Here is a 20235-nt window from a genome sequence, read left to right as displayed (position 1 = left end):
GAGGCAGTGTTCTGATCTCAATGGAAAGTGCCTTTTTGCTTCTCCATTCATCACTCCCCACCCTACAATGCACAGATGGGTCACAGAAGCAGACTTGGTTCCCCATCTCCCCGTTCCACCGCCTAACTAGAACAAGTGAAGGGCAGAAAGCTGGAGGGCACAGGATGTTAAACAGGAGAGGTCCTGCTGGATGTGTCTGCACAGTGTAGCAGTAGCCGGTGGAGCCAGGACTCGCCTGTACCTGGTCTCCAAGCTGCTACACACTCCTGACCTCAGCTCCAAAGCATGACTCGTTTCTCAGTTTCATGAGCATTTGGTTGGCTTGGCCACCTCTACCTCCCTGGGGTTGTGCCTGGTCTCTCAGTTCTTTGAGGTTGGGGGAAGGCTAGTCCAGAAAACGAAAACCCACAGACCAGCCTAACTACCTTCATCCAAGTGACAGCCCAAATCAGTGTGTCCATGTTGTACAAGTCAATAGTGTTTACGCTCTTCTTCCTTTTGAATAATAGTCTTTCGTTGGGTTTCTATTCCTAAAATCATTCTGGAACAGGTAGCAAATATCCTAGAATCATAGACTTTTAAAGCCAGAAGGGGCATTAAAAGTCATCTAGTCCACCTCTCCCTCGGCAGGGATCCTCCAGCCTCTCCTCTGCCCCGTCCAGTGACTGGTAGTTCAGCCCCTGCTGGCAAGCCCAGGCTGCCACTGGCGGGCTCTATCCGTAGTTCTGCTCACACCGAGCTGAGCGCCTCCTGGCAGCTCTGCCTATTGGTTGTGGTTCTGCCTGCAGCTGTCCAGGCTGGGCTGCTCTCCTACTCCCTCATGACAGATCTTCAGACATTCTTAGCTCTCGTCACTTCCTGCCCCCACCAGCTTCCCCACCACTTAGTCCTCTTCAGGCTAAATGCCCCAATGTCTCCAGTTAGTCCTCTTCCACACGTGTCCAACAGGGCTGCACTTTTAATCCATGTTATCCTAAAAGGGATGTGCCCAGGCTGAGCAGGCCAGGACTATGGCGAGATGAGTGAGACACCTAGGGCACACATTCAAGCAGGTACATGCTTGCAGGTGCCAAGAGAGGGTGCTTGTCACATCCTGTGCCCTTGGTGCCTCACTTGCCTTATGCTGTCCCTGGCCTGGGATGACAGTCACACCAGTGTGGACACTTGGGTTGCACTGGCTTTCAGTAGCTGTGACTTGTGGTTGACATATTAAACTAGTGGCAATTTCAAATTCCAGACCTCAATTTAATACGTTGCTGCTGAAGACCAGTCTCATGCCATATCTGCAGGATGGGCCTAACAATAAGGCACTTTGCACTCGATCCTTTACTACTGCCTGCTCTTCATTTGGGGCCAACTTACATCTTATTTTGAGGTAGTAGCTGATTGTTTTTCTGCTCAGTTAACTTTGTCTTATTAAGCAAAATGGAGAATACGATGTTGGGAAATAAGCACGTGTCGCTTTTAAAAATAGCGTTCCCTTCTGTGCTCTTCCATTTGCATGCTGGGGACAGTTATCGCCTTACAGCCAGGCACTAGTGCTGGCTTTGTTCTAGTCCATGAGCATACTCTGGGTTCTAGGCTGCCTCAGGCGTCATGTGTCCTGCAGCAGCTCTGTGTTTGAAATTTCTTTCACTCTGGATGGGTTCCTGCTTCCTGATGACAATAACTTGAAAATTAAACTACTAATCCTATTTTGAGATAATGAAATCACGAAGAAGTGTTATGTTTATTATACTTATTGTACTTATTTTTTAATGTACAGATATCTTTCATTGAGCATTGAGAGTTAGAATTTATTCTTTCAAATGGTTTAAAATGACTTATGTGGAGACAAACACTTTTTAAGTGTGTTCAATTCTTCCTTCCTACATGTCTAGTGTGCACTTTAAAAACCACAACTTTATTTTGGTCATTAAATGTGCAATATTCAGCATTTTATGTACTTGTGTAAAGTATGAGTTTTTATATAATGGTGAGAAATAGGAAAAAATGAGAATGGGTTAAGTAAAATTCTGCAAATAAACGAGGTTCAAATTTAATTTACAACATGGCAGGCCTGTCTCATTGCTTTTGGCAAGTTGGTTGTTGGTCTTTTCATACATAAACCACACTAAGAAAAGTTTTAAATTAGAAAGCTTGTAATGGGTAGAATATTCTGTTTCTTTATAATGGGCAAGGCCTCTAATTTCAAAGAGAATTTATAACTTGGGCATTTAAGAATTGGCATGGACAGGAGGCCACCTGGTGATCCCAGAGAAGTCAAGAGAGCTTCCCTCAGGTCTGTCATGTCACCTCAACTTTGGTAGGAAGAGAACCATAAAATTGCACAGAAGCTCCCAGCCTGAGTTGTGACGGGGTGGGGGCTGGGGGTGCCTCTGGGAGGGGAGAGCTATCTGGAGGCCAGTGTAACCTGAGCTTGGTCAAGTTCTGCTGGAGAAATCCACCTTCAGCATTGGGAAGCCAGGCAGTTCCTCTTTAGTGTTAATTTCATTAACATTTGTAAGACACCTTGAATGTGCCAAGGTGTGGTAGGAGGGCTGCACATTAAATTTGGGTTTAACATCAGTTTGGGATTCCCCAGGGACAGGACCTTTTAAATGTGGGATGTGCCTCCCCATCCTTGTCTGGGTGTGGCTTCTTTTTCCAGATAGAGCCACAAGACTTAAGGGTGGGAAAGTGGCACATTGTCCCACCTCCTTTTAGAGTAGGAATCAAGTTCATCATCTCCAGACCAGTAGGCATTTTTGTAGGGACACTCCCCTAAAGAAACACCACTTGGAGGTGGTCCATGCTGCCATAAGGCAACTCAGAAAAGGTCTTCATCTAAGGATGAAGGAGCTCAGATCTTCCAAAAATTGCTCTTCTTCTGAAGACAGACCTCTTTCCTCCTGGACTTCGTTTGCCTAAACCTTCTTAGGAAACAGACCCACCTTCCTGGTCATAGTAAACCAAAATGGACTCTGGCCTGGACACCATGTTTTAATATACCCTTAAATTTGTAGCTTAGGCCAGATTTCCCTTGCAATCTCCCAGCCTTCCCTGGTTGACTTGTCTTCTGCTGCTTCCTCCTTAATATTTCTTAAGGGCCCTCATTCTACTTCCTCCACTTTCCCTCCCTCTGTGTCCTTAGTTTCCTTTACCCCACCCCCGCCCTCCTCCTCAACCTTCAGGTCACAGCTGCTTCTGGTGAAAGTGTGGGGCCAATGTCTCCACGAGGACTCTCCTGGGCAATCTTCAGCTCTGGGGGCCCTTTGAGATCACTGGCAGGCAGGACTTGGGATAGGCTGTGGAGGACAAGGTATGGGGTACTAAACCCTGGAACTTACTACTGCTTAAACATCATGCTGTGTCCAAAACAAAGGGTCTTTGCTCACACTGTCCCTTCTGCTCAGAATGCCCTTATTTTGCCTCCCAACCTCCATTCTCTGCCATGGCTTCCCCTGTTTGCACGGCCAATGTTGCAGCATCTCCATGTGTCCTCCCCTTCTCCAGGAAGCCTTACCATTTTATGTGCTCCCACAGAGCCCCTACCTACTTCTTCTGGCCAATGAACTATGAGCACAAGTGGGAGGCCCTCCAGAGCTTTTTTACCTCCAACCCAGAAATCCACAACATTAGAGATGGTGGATCCCTGGGTCCCAAGTAACAACAATGAGCAAAGACCACCTTGCTGATCTGTGATGTGCATGTAGCTTTGATTTGGGGTTTGTTATCATAGCACAGCCTAGCCCACCCTGACTGACACACATGCCTTATTCATGTTTGTATACCTGAACAGCTTGCCCAATTCCTAGCATAAAGCAGACACATAAGGAATAATTCATATCACATTTTTTCTTGGCTGTGCCACTGGCCTCAAAGACCAAGCAGATGTTCCAACACACATTACTCTTATGTCCTTAACTTCTTCCTTGGTGACACAGGACTCTCCAGGAAGGTGTCCAGGAGTATCCCTGTACAAGGAGGTACAATTGCCAACTCCTCTGACCTCTTAACAGCTCAGACAGGCTTCTGATTGGATCCCAAGTCAACCATGAGCTGCCATCACAAACGTGCCCTGGAGAAGGCTCTGGCAAGGAGAGAAGCCTTTTAACGTACTGTCCTGCTTAGTAACTTGTGAAGATCTCTCAACCTTTGGGCCATCTCCCCAGAAAAGCATCGTGGCCTCTTTAGTTCCCTACCCTCTATCCCTTTATCTCTTGCCAGCCCACCAGAGTCCCAGGCACCCTTCCTCTCCCAGGAGCTAATATGATCAACACATTCACACTGAAGTATAAATTGAGAAGGCAGCACCCCCAAAGTCAGCCTGCCTAGACTTGGGCAAATGGGCTGAAATTGCCAGTGCTTTTGGACTTTGCACATCCTGGGAAGATGCAGGTCGTGCAAAGCGGTCACAGCTGTCACTGCTTTACCCTTGAGGACCCTGCAGCCCAGACTTCCCCTCAGGTCTCCCAGTTTTCAGTCCTTGAGGCAGTGGTTCGTAGATGCTTTGAGATGATGAGTGTTTGGTTTCCTTTTCTCAGGAGTCCCAGCTCAAGGCAGTGTGGAGCAGCCAATGTGCTGAGAAGTGAGCAGAGGGGTGGAACAGTCACAGTGGAGACCCAGGAGGCAGGACTCCAGGCCTCTCTGTACTGCTGAGTTTCCAGGATTTGATGTTCCTCTGACCGCAGGTCTGCACATCCCCAGCCCCAGGCTTACTCTCTATAACCTGTTCTCTGCAAGGTTGATATGGGTGCCACACTTATCCAAGGACTCTGTACATCCAAAGGTCACACATCTTGCAGATGTCTTTGTACTTTCCAAAGCCCCTTCCCATCTGTTATTTTCTCAGATCTTCATAGTCCTACCAGCCAGGAGAGAAGAATGTTATTGTCCATATTCAACAGTGGGTGAATGAGACCCAGAGATGTGAAGAAAGTGTCCCAGTCCATACAGCAAGTTGGTGTCAGAGTAGAATGGAAGCTGGGCCTCCAGACCCTCTGACCAGTTTCCTGTCTGCTTGACTATGGTGTTCTAGGTAAGGAAGAGTGAGGGGAATTTTTCAGACGTTTCAGGCTGAGGCTCACATGTGCATACCCACATGTACATGCACCTTCTTTCAAACTGCGGCCCCACTGGCATAAGTATCATGGGGCCCCGAGACAGATGTCCTGTAGGAGACCATCTGAACCTCTGTGATCAAGGTCCAATGCCCTCGGGTGTCGCCTGGCTAGGGGCTGCCAAGGTGCTCAAAAACAAGAAGGGCTATAGGAGCCTCACACCCGTCTTCATTCCTCACAGCGCACAAATGGATGCTGGTGGCCGAACGGTGCCTAACGGGGAACACGCAGTGGCTGGTTGGCGCTGGGGGTTCATCTGACTCAAATTTTCATAACTGGACTCCTGAGCCTGGGGCCTGCAGACAGGAAAAAGTTGACTGACCACCCGATACAGAGGGGAGGTACTGACTGCCCACACTGTACCCAAGCAATGGGCCAGGAAGGGGAGATGAGATAGGGGCTGTGGGGTACAACCAGCAGGGCTTGGAGACCAGCAATGTCAGGGGCAGAATCAGGAGCAGGGAGGGGCTGCCATGAGTGACAGCATCCAGACTGCACAGTTTTTCCCTTCTTGAAGGGGTCTCGTATGAGGCTCCAAAACCATCTCCATGTCCCTGACCTCTAGACTGATATCTCCAGGCCTGACCTCCTTCCTGATTCTCTCCTGGGACTTTCTAATGGCCATCTCAAACCTAAATGTCAAACCATACTTTGCATGATCCTGACACCTCACCTACTCTCTTTTCCCCTCTGCATCCCAGTAATGGCACCCAGGGCTCGGGCTCTATCCCTGGGCATCCTGGCTCCTGCCTCACAGCGTGCTGCCCACGGCTCTCCCACCTCTCCCACCTCTCCCCCTGCTGCCTGTGACCAAGGGGCCAGGACAGCCTCGGCCTTGCCAGCAGCCTCCTCCCAGGTCTCCCAGACCCTCTTGTTCACTCATCTGCTTAAAACCACTTGGTGACTTCCTGTCACACTCAGAACAACTGCCACAGTGTGCCTGCCCTCCCTGTGTCCCACGCTCCAGCCATGCCCGCCTCCTTCCTGGGTCTCACCTGCGCCTTTCTACAGCCTTTCCCCTTCTTGGATCGCCCCCACCCCCAGGCCCTAGCCTCCGTCTTCAGGTCCCCTCAATGTCATGCCCTCAGAACATACTGATCTAAAGGAGCCCAGTGGCCACCCTGTCACTAGGGATTCTGCTTCACCACCATGTCCATTTCCTTTTCAGCTCTTATTTTACAGTCTAAGATGATCTTGCTTATGTGTTTATTAAAATGCTCCACGTTGGAATGTGAGTTCTGCGAGGTCAGGTATTTTGCTCTGTCTTTAACATTCAAACCAGTGTCTGACGTAGTAGGTACTCAATAAACATTTGTTATATGACTGAATCACAGTCTGCTTTCTGATTCAGGAGCCTTGGTGTGGCAGTAAATTAGCAAAGAAAAGGCCCCAGCCCGGTCCCTTTGCCTGTTCTTTCTCCTCATGTCACTGCCCTGAGAAGCCTGTAACACTTGGTCAATGGGGACTAGATGGGGTGGGGTGGGGTGAAGGCAGGGAGTGCACTTACCGTGGAGGGGTGCCCTGGGTGGCCAGATGCTCTGTGGGAGGGATAGAGAGAGAGGAGGCATAAATCTCCATTGTTGCCTCCAGCCTGCATGCCTGCCGCCCACCCCACCCCCCCCCACAGGGGAAAGTGGTCTCAAGGAAATGTGCCACAGACAGCAGACTAGCAGAGTGTGAAGCAGTGACACCGAAGCCTCGACCCGAAAGATGACCAGAGGGTGACTGAAAAGAGTGGAGCGAGGAGTGGTCCTACAGAAAAAAACGCCTTTCTGGGAACTCCGAAGCACAAAATACTTGGCGAGTTTGAAGAACTGGCAAGAAAGCCAGTGCGGCCACAGCAGAGGCAGCATCCAGGATGACTGTGACAAATCTTGGATTTCATCCTGGGAGAGCTTGAGGCTAGTGCTATTGACCTGGAAGGTCTGAAAGGCTCTGGGAAGCCCCCTTCCTCTCTAGGGTACAGAGTGAATTTCCCATGCAGTTCAGCGACACGTGGCAGCTTTCTAAGGACCCCCTGCTAGTTCAAGCTGCCACACCTTTGCACAGGCCGTTTCCTCTGCTAGAAACACCATTGGTTCTGTTTTCCCAGCTCATGCCTACTTGTATTTTTTGGTTTAGTGCTCACCTCCCTTCTTGTGTAAAGCCTTCCCTCTCCTGACGCCCCACCAGAGAGAGGCACTGTCCTCTGGCTTCTGCAGAACCTGGGGCCTAGGAGAGCACTTCTCACAGCATGTTGCAATGATCTGCTTACTCCTCAGCATCCCATCCGGAGGGCAGTGACCTGCGCTTATTCGTTTTTCTACTCCCAGCGTCTATGCAGCACGTAGTAGGCCCTCAGGATGTTGGTTGTAACATAATGGAATGGTGCTATTTGGGAAAGTTTGTGGTTGGGACCCTTACAAATCCCTTACATTTACGGGGTTGTGGTAAAGGGGCCGGCTCCAGAGCTAGCTAGACACCTCTGGGTCTCTGTGGCTCTAGGCAAAAGTTACTTAATCTGTCTGAGCCTCAGCTTCCTTATTGGAAATTGAGGCTCACTCTGGTTCCCACCTGCTGGGTTTGATGCAGGGAGAGGAAAGTGAGATGATGCAGAGGTGCAAAAAGGACATTCTGGCTGTGTCATGCCAGGTGGTCAGCCAGATGGTCTTCCTAACAGGAGAGCCCTGGCCCCGCCCCTCGCGCCCACCCGGGTCTGGAGCGCACCCACCTAGACTGCGGCGGGCGGCGTGAACAGCCAGGACCCCGAGCAGCAGCAGCGCCTTGAGGCCGAGTGCGCCCAGCAGGAGGGCGACCGCCGAGGCCCCTGTGGCGCCGTGGAAGCGGAACAAGTAGACGCTGGCCTCGGCGCGGCCCAGGCTGTTGGCGGCTGTACACGTGTAGCGGCCGTCGTGGGTCAGCGCGGGCAGCTCGGCGGTCACCTGGTGGCCGTGACTCTGACCCGGCACGGCAGCCGAGCCGTTGCCCAGCGAGGGCCCAGACCAGGCGAGGGCGGGCGGCGGCTCCCCTTCGGCCGTGCAGAGCGCGCGGAAGGCGTGCGCGGGGCCCGGCAGCACCGAGATATTGACGATCCGCGGCGCAGCTGCTCAAGGAGAAGGCGAGCGACGGTCACCGAGCGGCGGTCAAGGCGCACGGAGGCAGGGGGCGAGAAAGCAGACTGCAGTGAGCCAGCGGGCAAAGCAAAGGGTACCCCTCTCCTCAGCCCACCGGGCGCGAGCGCTGGAGGAGTGGGGGGCTCGGAGAGGAAGGAGTGGGCACTCGCGCGCCAGGCTGTCTGGGTCCCAATACAGGTATGGCCTTAAGCCAGCTAGTCCACCTCTAGGTGCCTCGGTTTCTCCATGTGTAAAATAAGGATCCTAACAGCACTTACCTTATGGTGTTATTGGAAAGATATCGCAAATTAATCCTTCTGGGGTGTTCGGTCTAGGGCCTGGCCTTGTATAGCAAGTGCTCACTAAGCGGTCATTATTGTTGCAGTGCGCGGTTGGGGCCAGAATGGAGAACCACTGCCCTAGGGACGGGGACCCTGGTCCAGGCATCTTTATATCTCTGGGTCTAGCAGTCTGTTGGGCACTTGGCGGGCTCCTTGTGCACCCCTCGAGAGGCTGCGCGTGTCGTTCAGTGCGGGTAGCACACATTCCATTGCAGCCCTTGCCATATTTAGGCTCATTGTCCACTTGTTTTTCTCTCTCTCCCCTTCTCTGCGACCTACTCGGGACAGTCACTCTCTACGAGCTTCATTACAATGTTTATTCCGGGTCCCTCCCAGCCCTCCCTGGGACCAGGATTCTGCATTTTCGCCAAGTTCCCAGGTGGCCCTTAATCACCCCCAGGTTTAAGACCCCCGGGGGTGGAGGAGAGGGGCTGGATGTGGTTGCCCTTGCTATCGCAGCGGCGGGCACAGCGCCTGGCATCCAGCAAACCCTCGGGCCAGGGAAGGGAGGAAGCGGGGCCCGCGCCCACCCCGGCCGCACGCCTCACCGCTCACGCGCAGCCGGACGCCGTGGCGGCTCTCGTAGCGGTCGTGGACGTCCCCAGCGAACTCGACACGGCAGAAGTAGCGGCCGTCGTCGGCCAGCGCCAGGCGCTCGATGCGCAGCGAGAGGTCGCCGCAGCGCGGGTTGCCCAGCAGCCGGAGGCGGCCGTGCCGGCTCAGCGCCGTCTGGCACAGCTCGCTGCCGCGCGCCGCCGCGCACCGGAACACCTGCGGGCCCGCGAAGGGCTCGCCCGCGCGCCAGATGGCCGTCAGCGGCCCGTCGTAGTGGCGGTGCGGGTGCGTGAAGCTGCAGGGCAGCACCGCTGCATCGCCCGCCGCCGCGCTCACCTCGGCCGGCACCTGCATGGACCAGCGCTGCGCCGGCGCGCCTACGGGCGGGGGAGGGCGCGTCAGGCCGGCCCGCACCCCACCCCCGGCCTGGGAGCCCCAGGACTCGGGAAGTGCCCCTCTCCCCACCCCCAGCCTCTGACCCCGGGATCCTGGAAACTCCCCAGGACTCGGGAAGTGCCCTCCCACCTTGGGGATCCGAAACCCTGAACTGTGACTTGAGAGGTATCATTGGGGACCTGCACTCCCATGACTCGGGAGCTACCTAGACCCTCTCCCCTCTTCTCTGAGACTATTTGCCTCATTCATGGTACATTCCGCCTCACCTACCAGCCCAGTGACCCCATACTCTTAGTTTTACCCCATCAAAACCTGCCCTGCTGCCCCGTATCCTGTGGTTACAATAGAGTCCCAAGATCCCCAGGATGGTGACAATAATAAAAGCACTTACTGTGCACCTCTGTGTTGAACAAGTTCTCAGTAGTATCTCTTTTAGTTCTCAAAAATGATCCTACAGGTAAGCACAGTTATCCCCCGTTACATGTTAAACTGAGGAAGCACAGAAAAGTTGAGTAATTGTCTGGGGTCACACAGCCAGAATGAGGCAAAGCCAGCGATCACACTCAGGACTGCCTCACTCCACAGCCCGCACTCTAGTGCACTAGAGGCTGGGAACCTTGGGGCTCATCCGAGGACATCAACACTCCCACTTACAGAGGGGAAGCTGAGGTCCTGGGAGGGAACAGTATGTTCTGAAGCTAATGTGTTCAGCTGGTGGTTGAGATTCATCCAGGTCAACCCAAATGAACTGTGCCTTGACTGATTTCCCAAAAGACAGTGCTCAGGGAGGGAGCTGACAGACCAGAATGGTGGGCTGTTAGTCTGTGTCCTTGCTCTGTGTAAGTGCCTCTGGTCTCAGTTTCCCCACCTCCCACCCTGTGAACCACTGAAGTAAGGTTGAGCCAAAGTCTGGAAGATGAGCTTTGCCTCCAGCCCACGGAACACTGATGAGCCACAGGGCCCCCCGTTGTTGTGTGTGTGCGCGGGAGGGGAAGCAGTGGGTGGGTGGGTGTCAGTGCTGAGCCTCAGAAGATCAGGCCAGGGGTGGTGCCTCCCTGAGGAGGGAGGGCAGACTGCTAAGCATGCGCGGCCAGTGCCCTGGGGTGCAGTTCACAAAAGGGATCTTTAGAGGAAGTAATATAGCAGCCCTTGTATTTCCAAAGGACTTTACAATTACACAGCTCTTTGGTATACACCATGTCATGTGACTCTCAGAACACCCAAGGGGAGAAAGGCAGGGCAGATATTGTTACAGATGAGAAAATGAAGATGCAGAGTCACGCGAGTCAAAGTTGGGAGAAACTCAGCCTCTCTGACTCCAAGCCCTATGCTCTTTGCTCTTTCAGGTAATTTAGCCCAATTCACTCCTTGGGTAGGAATCTGTCCAGCCCATCACTGGCCAACCATCCTCCAGGGAGCCCATCCATCTATGAATGACTTACAGGCCAGGACATTTGTCCTGCACAGACCAATATCTTCTGCCACTCTCAGGCCCGCCATTGCTCTCTGGAGCATGCACAATCTCTCTCCAGGATGGGCCTCCCAGGATCCCATCAGGGCTATCCTGGACCTATTAAGCCTCCCCTTTTCTGGTGGGAAAGTCCTGGTCCCTCACCTTCTCCTCCCCATCCTCACTGTCCTCTCCCTGCAGTGTAGTGTCCTGACTCAGATGGCTGCAGGTGTGCTACACTTGCAGCGTGGCATGAGCCCCGTGGTGCCACTGCGGGTGTGGGAGCTGTGCCTTGAGTACAGTCCCCCTGTGGGCTCATGCACAGCTTGCCATCAAGTAAACCCACAAGTTCTTTTTTCATATAACCTGCTTTTAAGCCTAACGTCTTTTTTTCTGGACAAGTGGAATTATATTTTTGAACTCAAGTGGAGGACTTGGCATTTATGCCTAGTAAGAGCTTGTTTGCTCAGTTGTTAGTAATCAGAGTCTAGTTCTGAATTTGAGAAACCCTGTCTGAAGGTTTTGCTTGTTCAGTCAGTACTTCTGGCTGCAGAAAGCATCTTCCTGATCTTGAGGCTCAGCCGCTGCCTCCGTGTCCTTGCCACATCCCGCTCTCTGTGACCTCAACCTCTTTTGGCCTCCTGCATCTTGCAGGTGTCACAGAGCCAAGCGCTGAATCCCCGTGTATTGTTTGCTATTGTGCGTTCATCAATTTGGCACATTTATCAGACGCTTCCCTACACTGTGCCAGGCACTGGGATTCAAGCTGCAGTAACAAGATGGACAGGAAACTTTACCAGCCTGCTAGAGCTCACAGCTCAGAGAGGGAGACAGATCTGTGTACGCATAATTACACTAGCTTGCAAGTGCTTTAATGATGGACATGAACAATACTCCCTCTGTCTGAACATGGTTCCCGGCCCATCTTCACTCACCAGCTCCCTCTATCCATCCTCAGGTCTCTGCTGAGACTTCCTGAGCCCCAAGCCTGGGTCTCCTCACCTGTGCCCCAAGGCTGGCATAGGTACTTCCTCAGTATGGGCATTGCCTGTTTAACTGTGTCCTGCCCAGACACCCAGAAACAGGGACCGTGTCTGTGTGGTCCTATTTGTGTTGCTATTGCCCAGTGTTGTACCTGCCACCTAGTAATCGATGTTGAATTGAAATGCTATGTGAGAACAGAAGGCAGGTGATCAGGGTGGCTGGAGAGTGTGGGGGTGGGCGAAGAGTGGTGTGCAGATATTACGCAGGTAGGGAGAGAGGAGATGAGAGAGAAGATGTCATTTTAGCAGAGCCTTGAGAAAGGAGGGGAATTTCATTAAACCCGGAGGTATCGTTCTAGGAAATGGGAGCGGCAGAGCAAAACCACGAGGCATAAACACTAGCATAGAGGTTGTGGGGCTCAATGGGAAAGGAGGCCAGAGTGCTTTGGGGGATCATTGGGAGACATTCCTCATCTCATTTAAAATGCATGACAACCCCATGAGGCGCTATCATTCACCCCCTTTTAAAGGAGGGCGAACTGGAGCTTGCAGAGCCCAAGTGACTTGGCAAGGTCATTTGACCACCCACTAGCAGAGCCAGGGCTCAGCCCTGGGTAGTTGTGCCTTCTTTGTTCATGTTCTTACGTTTATTGTACGCTCAGTTGCTCAGGCTAGTTTGGAAACATCCTCAAGTGTGATACAAACGGCAGGCCTCCCTCCCAGTGTGGGTTTTGCTCTAGGAGCAGAAAGGGAAAGAGGCCCTTTCACCAAGATTTCGATCTTGGCTCCCATAAGGAGGGGAACTGTGCTTCCTGTTTACCTGCTGAACGGGCTTCATAGAGGCGGGTGCCTGGACTCCCTCTCACACAGAGACCTTTGGATGAGCCCGCCCTGGGGACGCAAGGTGAGGGTGGGAAGGCTCAGCAGGAATTGCTTAGGGAACAAGTGCATTTGCTTTGGCAGGAATCCAAGCTCCCCAGCATCCTGTGACATTTACCATTCCCTCTGGCAGTGCATGCCTGTCTGCTAAGACAGGAGAGGGATGATTCCTGAACTGGAACCATCTCTCAGCCTCACGTCTGTCAACCGCCATGGGTCAACAGAAGGCCCACATTCTTCCTGTTGTCCAAAATACCTCCCCTCAATGGTGGGCCACGGGGTGTAGTAGAAAGCATGCTAGCTTTGGCACAGCTGGACATAGATGACAATCTCACCTCTGGTCATTCTTTCATCAGACTTTTATCAAGTACTTGATTTGTGCCTGGCACCATCCCAGGCTCCTCGCACACTAGGTGGACTCTGGACAAATTACTTAATACCCCAGGTCTCAGACGCCTCTGACCAAAATGGGGAGCATAACACCCTCCTCATAGGGTTGAGGATTGAATGGAACCACATATGTAGGTCACCTGGCACTGTGCCCAACACAGCAAATACCCACACGTGTTAGTTCTCTTCCCTCACTAGCCCTGCGTAGGGGGGTGTAAACAGAGGGAGTAGGGTGGGGTGCTGACCAGTGGTGGAGAAGCGCTCAGGGTGATGCTGCAGGGGGTGAGGCACTGGTACCCTGACATCACACCATGTGCAGCTCAGCTTGGCATCTCAGACCAGCTGAGGTACAGTAGCCAGTCCTCGCCTCAACTTGGCTGGAAGCTAGTCATTGATTTATTCATTTATTCACTTGATAGGTATTTACTGAGAGTTTTCCATGTGCTAGAGACAGTGCAGGGTGTTGGGGATATAGTGGTGGTGACAATTAGTAGCCTTCCTCAGTGTGGTGACAATTGAGCCATTGCTCAGTCACTGTTTGTTTTTAAGTTATACACATTCTAACACATTTATCAGTTTTCCAGGCCAGGAGAATAAAAATTGAAGAGCTGGAAAGTAGTTTTCTTTAGTAGGCCCATGGAAAGCAGTGAGAAGTGACAGCTGACATTCACTCAGAGAGGCAGGGTTCAGTAACAATAATGAGAAGACAGCTTGGGACAGAAAGCATAAAAATACAGCATCAAAAGGACCATTGGAGGATGAAATCCAGAGGGCCTTGAGCCATCATGACGTTGCAGCAGGCTAGTGTAACAGGTATACACAGAGGTGACCATAGTCACCATAGAAAAGCTCATTGCTATGAGAGGTGTCCTGCTTTAGTGACACACCCCTCAGGTGGGGTGTCAGGGGTCTGTCTGGGCCCCTAGCCCTGGTTCTGACACTGACTTTGAGACCTTAGGCAAGTCTACCTGGTTCTGACACTGACTTTGAGACCTTAGGCTCATCTGTGAGATGATGTTTCTAGATGTTTGTTTACTAAGGTGACTTTTAAGTCTAAAAGTCTATGTCTGAAAATGATATTTGAATAAATATGACAAGGAAGCATATAAATCATTTTGGAAATATGCTATTTAAATTTATTCAAAGACTTTAGGTCCTTGAAAATAAGCCGCTACAGAAAACTCAGCTTCTTGGAGAGATGCACCCACGCCTTGCTGGTCCTTCACAGCCTTTTACGAAACTCTCCACCAGAGCTCTCTTTATGCCTCCTCGTGGTGACTGATTTAAACACAGCGGCAGGCATTAGCTCTCGCATAATCATAATCATGGCCCAACAAGGGAGTAGACAACTAAACCCGGACCTAATATCCAGAAGCCCGGTGCCCGTGGTGCCAGAGAGGGGAGAGAAATCCAGGGAGACAGAATCATAGCTGCAGAACCTGGATGGGCAGAAGGCACATTGGGGTGGGAGCAGAGATAGAAACCTGGGTTTTGCCACAGCTGACCAAAGATTTCCACCAGTTCCTTGGTGAGGAAGGAAGCAGGAACCTGCGTGAGAACCTCTGGGTAGATCATTTGTGGGGTGGCCTATGCAATCGCGCTTAGGTTAAGTATAGAGCACACTGCTTGCCGGCTTCGCCGTCGAGTGTGGGTCAAGTGCTGTCTGTGGATACTTGGTATATTCATAATGGAGTTAACCTCTTCGGGGGGTCACAGACAGGAAAGTGAGCCCGTCCGTGGCGGTTGTGGTGGGACAATAGTCATATGGGGTGCTCTCACAGAATGGCACTTTAACAAGGATTAGGTCTGCTGGGGTGGGCTTTCTATGACAGTTTTTAGGAGAGAGCAAGTTATGGATTTTGAGTGGGGAGGGAAAGCTGACGTTAGATGGTCAGTCACCGTGGATGGACCATGCCTCTTGGAGGGATAGCGTCCTGGCACCCAGAGCTGGGGGCCCTCAGAGATCTGCTGTGTTCTGTCCCCACCTGCCTCTCCGTGGTTGACATTACAGGTGGCCAATCTGATGAGCTCAACTATCTAAGGGGCTACCCTCCTTGGGGACACCTGAGCATGCTCAGATGGGTGTTCTTGGGGAGTGGCTTCTGTGGTGGCCTCTGGGGCATCATGGTGCCTGGAGGGCCAGGAGAAGGTGTTTTGGGGGCAAGGAGCGAAGTTCATCTTGGCGGTTGAACCTCACCGGCAGGTGTGTGGCTCGAGCTGGGCCCATTGCCTGATGTCCAGTCCCCACCTGCCCCTCAGTTTGCTCCCACCAATTCTTTGGCTGGACTTGCAGGTTGTCAAGATAGGTTACCAGTGGAGAAAAGGCGAGAATGGGGTGGAGACCAGAGAGGAGAGGAGGCAGAGGAAGGAGGAATTCCATTCTTGAGGGTGAATCAGACCCAGAAGGTTCCAGAGAACAGGTGAGGTAGAGAGAGTGTGAGAGAAAGGACTGGTGGTTCTCCCCCTGCCCTTAGGTCTGTCTCAGCTTCCCCTATAAGCCTTGTGTTTCCAGCCAGGATGTGGATGTGGATGTGGTTGTGGGTGTAGGTGTGGGTGTGGCTGTGGTTGTGGGTGTGGGTGTGGGTGTGGGTGTGGGTGTGGATGTGGTTGTGGATGTGGTTGTGGGTGTCGATGTGGCCCTGCTGACCTGAGCTGACAGAGGTGCAGAGCCACAGGCTGACCCTGTCTTGGGCCCAAGTGCCCACCACATGGGGCTGCTCTTCAGAGTTGCAATTTAGCCTGTCCCTGCCCTTGCTCCCTGGTCTCCGCAGGGGGCCCTGCTCCCCTTCACTCCTCCCTGGGTAGGACTTCCTCAGTCCAAGCACACCTGCCCACCACAGCCACTGGGAGCAGAAGTGTCCTGGCTCATAAACCTGCCATTTCTCCCTGGACCCATGACAGCAGCGCACCTCCTCCCCGACCTTCCCCTGCATCCCCAATAATCTCCCCCATGTCCTGGGGAAACTGTGGCTATTTGTCTTGCCGTTTTGGTTTGTTTTCTGTGGTGGTTCAGAGCTAGTGCGGTAAATAGCTCTTGGCACCCCACTTGGCCCCAGACTCCCCGCTCCCTGCACATGGGTGTGTGAGGAGCTGGGCATGCATTCAGAAGCCTCCTGTTCACATCCAGGCTGTGACGCCCAGCAAAGTCCTAACCTCCCTGAACCACCCTAAAACAGGGATAAGCATCCTCACTTTGCAGGACTGTAGTGAAGAATAAATTAACTGTCTGTCAAAGGCCTGGCACAGAGTGCCTGAGGGTAGCAGCTACTGTGATTGCTACCCGAGCTTTTCAAAGGCTTGTGGGCCCACTGAGACCTTGTTGAAGGTCACCCAGGTGGTCAGAGTTCCCAGGCCAGGGTTATTCCCCCTACTCCACATTCCCTGGCCCCTCCAGCTTTCTAAAAGCAGAGGGAGGAAATACAGGGGAGACTGAGGAGCCCCTGGGAAATCAGGGGCTGCCCAAGGGTGCTGGCTATAGGTGGCAATGGCTTCGAGGATAAGGATGTGGAAAGTGGAAGAGGGGGATCCGGGGACGAATTCCTCCCACTTGTCTTTTGCCAAGGGCCTGCCCTGGGCCCCATACTCTGAAATGTGACAGGAAGAGACTGACTACGGGCCCCTTGAGCCACGCCTGGTCCTCTGCCTGCCTGCCAGGCCTGCTGCCTGAGCATCTTCTGGCTGAGCCACATGGACAGGCGCACAGGCAAATGGCAGCCAGAGGGCTTCAGGAAGTGGGTCCCTGGATCACCGCGGGGCACAGGCCTTGTGGTTTCACCAGTGAAGCAGCGGCTGGTGTGTAAAGGAGTCGGCTCACATGTGTGGCTTGGCCTCTCTCAGTGGTCTCGACACAGCTAGAGCACCCGTGTGGTTTGTTTTTTGTTCTTGAACATGTGACTGCACGGCTCATGCTTCCTGTAAATCGTTTTGTCTTTAACTGATTCATAGCAGCTGACCCTTAGCAGGAGGAAAAAAATCCCCAAACTGAAACCTCCAAAGCCTTGCCCCTTTTGAAGTTATTTGACTTCAGCAACATTTCATTTGATTTATTGGGCAACCAGTGAGCACCAGCAGCTGCGCTGGGAGCCTTTCATCCAGACTGAATTATCCTTCCCAGCAGCACCAGGTGGCAGGGACCCCAGTGCACAGGGGCTCAGGGAAGGCAAGCAACCTACCCATGGCTGCACAGCTAATAATAGCAGAGCCAGGATTCAAAGCTGGGTCTCACACCCTTAACCGCTCTCCTATCTGCCACCTCCTGTCTGGCCAGCGTCCACTCCTCTAGCTCCCACCCTCTTAGAGGGATCCAACCCTAAATCAAAACAGAAAGATGGGTAAGTTAGGTCAACTTAGGAAAGACAGAACCCTCTCTGTCAGTGCCCACTGGGGACTCTGTGCCTGGGGCAATGGCCGTGTGTGTGGGGCAGGAAGCAGCCTAGAGCCACACATGCTCGGGTTCACATCGCACTCACTGAGCCTCTCTGTGCCCCAGTTTCCTCACCTGTGGGCAGGGACTATAAACAGTTCCTTCTCAAAGGGCGATGAGGCTTATGTGAGTGACTTAGTCAGACCTATGTAGGCGCTTGCTGTTACTGTCCAAACAAGACCCGAACTGTACTCCGCTCTGTGTAAAACACTGGAGAGGAAGGAAAGAAGTCGAAGGTGTGGGAGTTTATAATGAGTTGTGGCGATGGGACCCCACACGAGGAATGTTGACAAGCAGCCCAGAGCACTTCCATGTCAGCATGTGGCACGCAACGACCATGTACACGGTGGCACAGCTGAGTCCAGGAGCACAGTCACAGAGGCCCATCCCAGGTTGGGGCTGAGGAAGGGCCTGGGGCCTGGGAGAGGGTCTCACCAGGATCGCCCTTTGCCATCTATCCCAGACACCCTATACCACATTGGGCATCAGACTCACCCAAGAAGGTGGTTAAAATGCAGAGTCCTGGGCCCTGCTGCCTGATATTCTGCTTCTGCTGGTCTGGGGTGGAGCCAGAGACTCTGCATTTTAACAAATGTCCTCCCTCCCTGGGACACAGATGCAGAAAGTCCCTGTGTCCTTTGAGAAACACTGTTCCCAGGGACGCTGTGCTAAGTGAATGGTGACATTGTTATTTAAGTCTGCCACAGCATTCCCACTCACCCCTGGGGGTCCCTGCCAGGAGAGTCTCTATGACTTGTCCTACTCCCCACATGAAATTATCCCCACCCTTACCCCAACACAATCCCCAGACAACCATGTGCTTTCCTCTGCTTGTCCTCAAGGCTGTGCCCATCCGGACATAAGCACTTGGTGACAGCAACACTCAAAGTTTGTTCAGAGCCTGCGCTGTCCTCCCCATACCTGGCCTATTGTCCCCCTGGATCCTCACAGCAATGGGTGGAGCAGGCAGCCTTTGTACAGATGGGGACACTGAGGCCCAGAGAGGTCAGGAGACTGACTCAAGTCACCTGGCAAAGCCCAGATTTGAACTGGTTCCTGTCACCACAGCCCCCAAAGTGCAGCTCTTCCTCCTCCACAGGCCTGGAAGCCCTGGGCAAATTTGGCTTCTTGGCTTCAAGGAGAGAAGACTGTACGTAAGACTTTGCCTGTGCCTATTCTGTTCTGAGCATGGGCCAGAGACAACAGTGGAAACTCACCGATCGGGACAATGCACGCCATGCAGGCCAGGAGTTGGATGGACCTTTCCATGCTGTGAGCATCTGCAGACCCCAGGCCAGTCCTGTCACTCGGCCAGGCCACCAGCGAGAACACTACTTGGTGTGGGTGTGGGGAAGAAGGGTGCGAGGGGTGGGCAGGGTGCCCAGGTCTGCATCCCCTGCCGGGCTCTGCGGGAGCTGGAACAACTGGGGAGAGGCGGCCAGGCGGCCAGAGGGATGACTAGAGAAGACCAGTGGAGTTTAGTCATGTGGAAAACCAAGAGGGGAAGTGCTGGGATGATTTTCCAGAACAGAAAACAGGCAAGTGGATGTGGAAGAGGCAGGGCCATCTCCTGTGGCCACCGGCCACTGTGAAAAACTGTTGTCCATATACTGCTCCCTGGGCCTCCCCTTCTATCTTTCCTTCCCTCCCTTCCTCCTTCCTTCCTTCCTTCCTTCCTTCCTTCCTTCCTTCCTTCCTTCCTTCCTTCCTTCCTCCCTTCCTCCTTCCTTCCTTCCTTCCTTCCTTCCTTCCTTCCTTCCTTCCTTCCTTCCTTCCTTCCTTCCTTCCTTCCTTCCTTCCTTCCTTCCTTCCTTCCTCCCTCCCTCCCTCCCTCTCTCCCTCCCTCCCTCCCTTCCTTCCTTGCTTCTTTCCTTCTTTCCTTCCTTCCTTCCCTCCTTCCTCCCTCCCTCCCTCTTCCCTTTCCTTCCTTCCTACCTCCCTCCTTCCCTCCCTTCACTCCTTCCTTCCCACCCTCCTTTTCTACATTTTTAGTATGCCAGATGGGGTTTCTGTCCCTTCTTTTCTCTCCTTCACACCTCTCTTAAGAGGGGTTTTGGCAAGATGACAAAAAAGACAGAGCGGAGGAGCCTGCCAACATCACAACTCATTGAGATAAGGCCATGGAAAGTTATCAATATTTGCAAGAAAAAGACTGGTCCAGCAGACGGTTCACTTTCATGAACAGAGCTCTCCAAAGGGCCTGGGGTCCTAGAACAGCACTTCTAAATCATTAATGGCCATAAGAATCACCTGGGGATCTTGTTAAACTGCAAATTCAGATCCAGGTGGTTTGGGGCAGGTGGTTTATTTGCATGGAGCTGGGGAGGGCCCTTGTTGGGGCAGAAAGCTCAGAGTGTAAGCAAGGAGGCTCTGGTTTACAACAAGCATTCTGGAAGAAGGATAAATAGAGTAGACGTTTTACCTGGCAGGCTAGCAGGTGAATCAGGGTCTGATGTTCCCAAAGCTTGGACAGGGTCTCCAGTGCCCAGTCAAAGATGCATGGGGCAGATGTGCAGATGTTTGTTCTTTGAGCAGTTGATCCAACTGTGGAGCAGATTCTCTGTCCATTTCTCCCTTAGCCAGTGACCTGATACCTCCTGCTAGTCACCTACCTGTCCTATGGT

At 52.7% G+C, this 20235-nt stretch overlaps 1 protein-coding gene across 1 annotated transcript; it reads right to left on the bottom strand.

Annotated features, from left to right (window-relative positions):
• Positions 1 to 3169: 3169 nt before the first annotated feature.
• SIGLEC15 (sialic acid binding Ig like lectin 15) lies at positions 3170 to 18880 on the bottom strand. Its single transcript, XM_063076637.1, has 7 exons — positions 18829 to 18880; positions 9878 to 9937; positions 9084 to 9467; positions 7813 to 8184; positions 6610 to 6640; positions 5282 to 5398; positions 3170 to 3287 (listed from the first exon to the last, which is right to left on the bottom strand). The coding sequence occupies exons 1-7, from the start codon at positions 18878 to 18880 to the stop codon at positions 3170 to 3172; spliced, it is 1134 nt and encodes a 377-aa protein (XP_062932707.1).
• Between the last annotated feature and the right edge of the window lie 1355 nt (positions 18881 to 20235).

This window comes from Cynocephalus volans, chromosome 13 (genome assembly GCF_027409185.1).
Source record: "Cynocephalus volans isolate mCynVol1 chromosome 13, mCynVol1.pri, whole genome shotgun sequence".
NCBI lineage: Eukaryota > Metazoa > Chordata > Mammalia > Dermoptera > Cynocephalidae > Cynocephalus > Cynocephalus volans.
The sequence above is the reverse complement of the archived record's forward strand: the minus strand, read 5'-3'. Positions and strand labels throughout refer to the sequence as shown.

What these genes read in the sequence shown, in the direction of transcription:
- SIGLEC15 (XM_063076637.1), bottom strand. Translation starts at nt 18,880, where the DNA reads ATGGAAAGGTCCATCCAACTCCTGGCCTGCATGGCGTGCATTGTCCCG. An exon ending in GTTCAACACAGAGGTGCACA is followed by an intron (nt 9,468 to 9,877) that starts GTAAGTGCTTTT and finishes CCCCGCCCGTAG; the next exon opens with GCGCGCCGGCGCAGCGCTGG. An exon ending in CCAGCATCCATTTGTGCGCT is followed by an intron (nt 3,288 to 5,281) that starts GTGAGGAATGAA and finishes TGTCCTCCACAG; the next exon opens with CCTATCCCAAGTCCTGCCTG.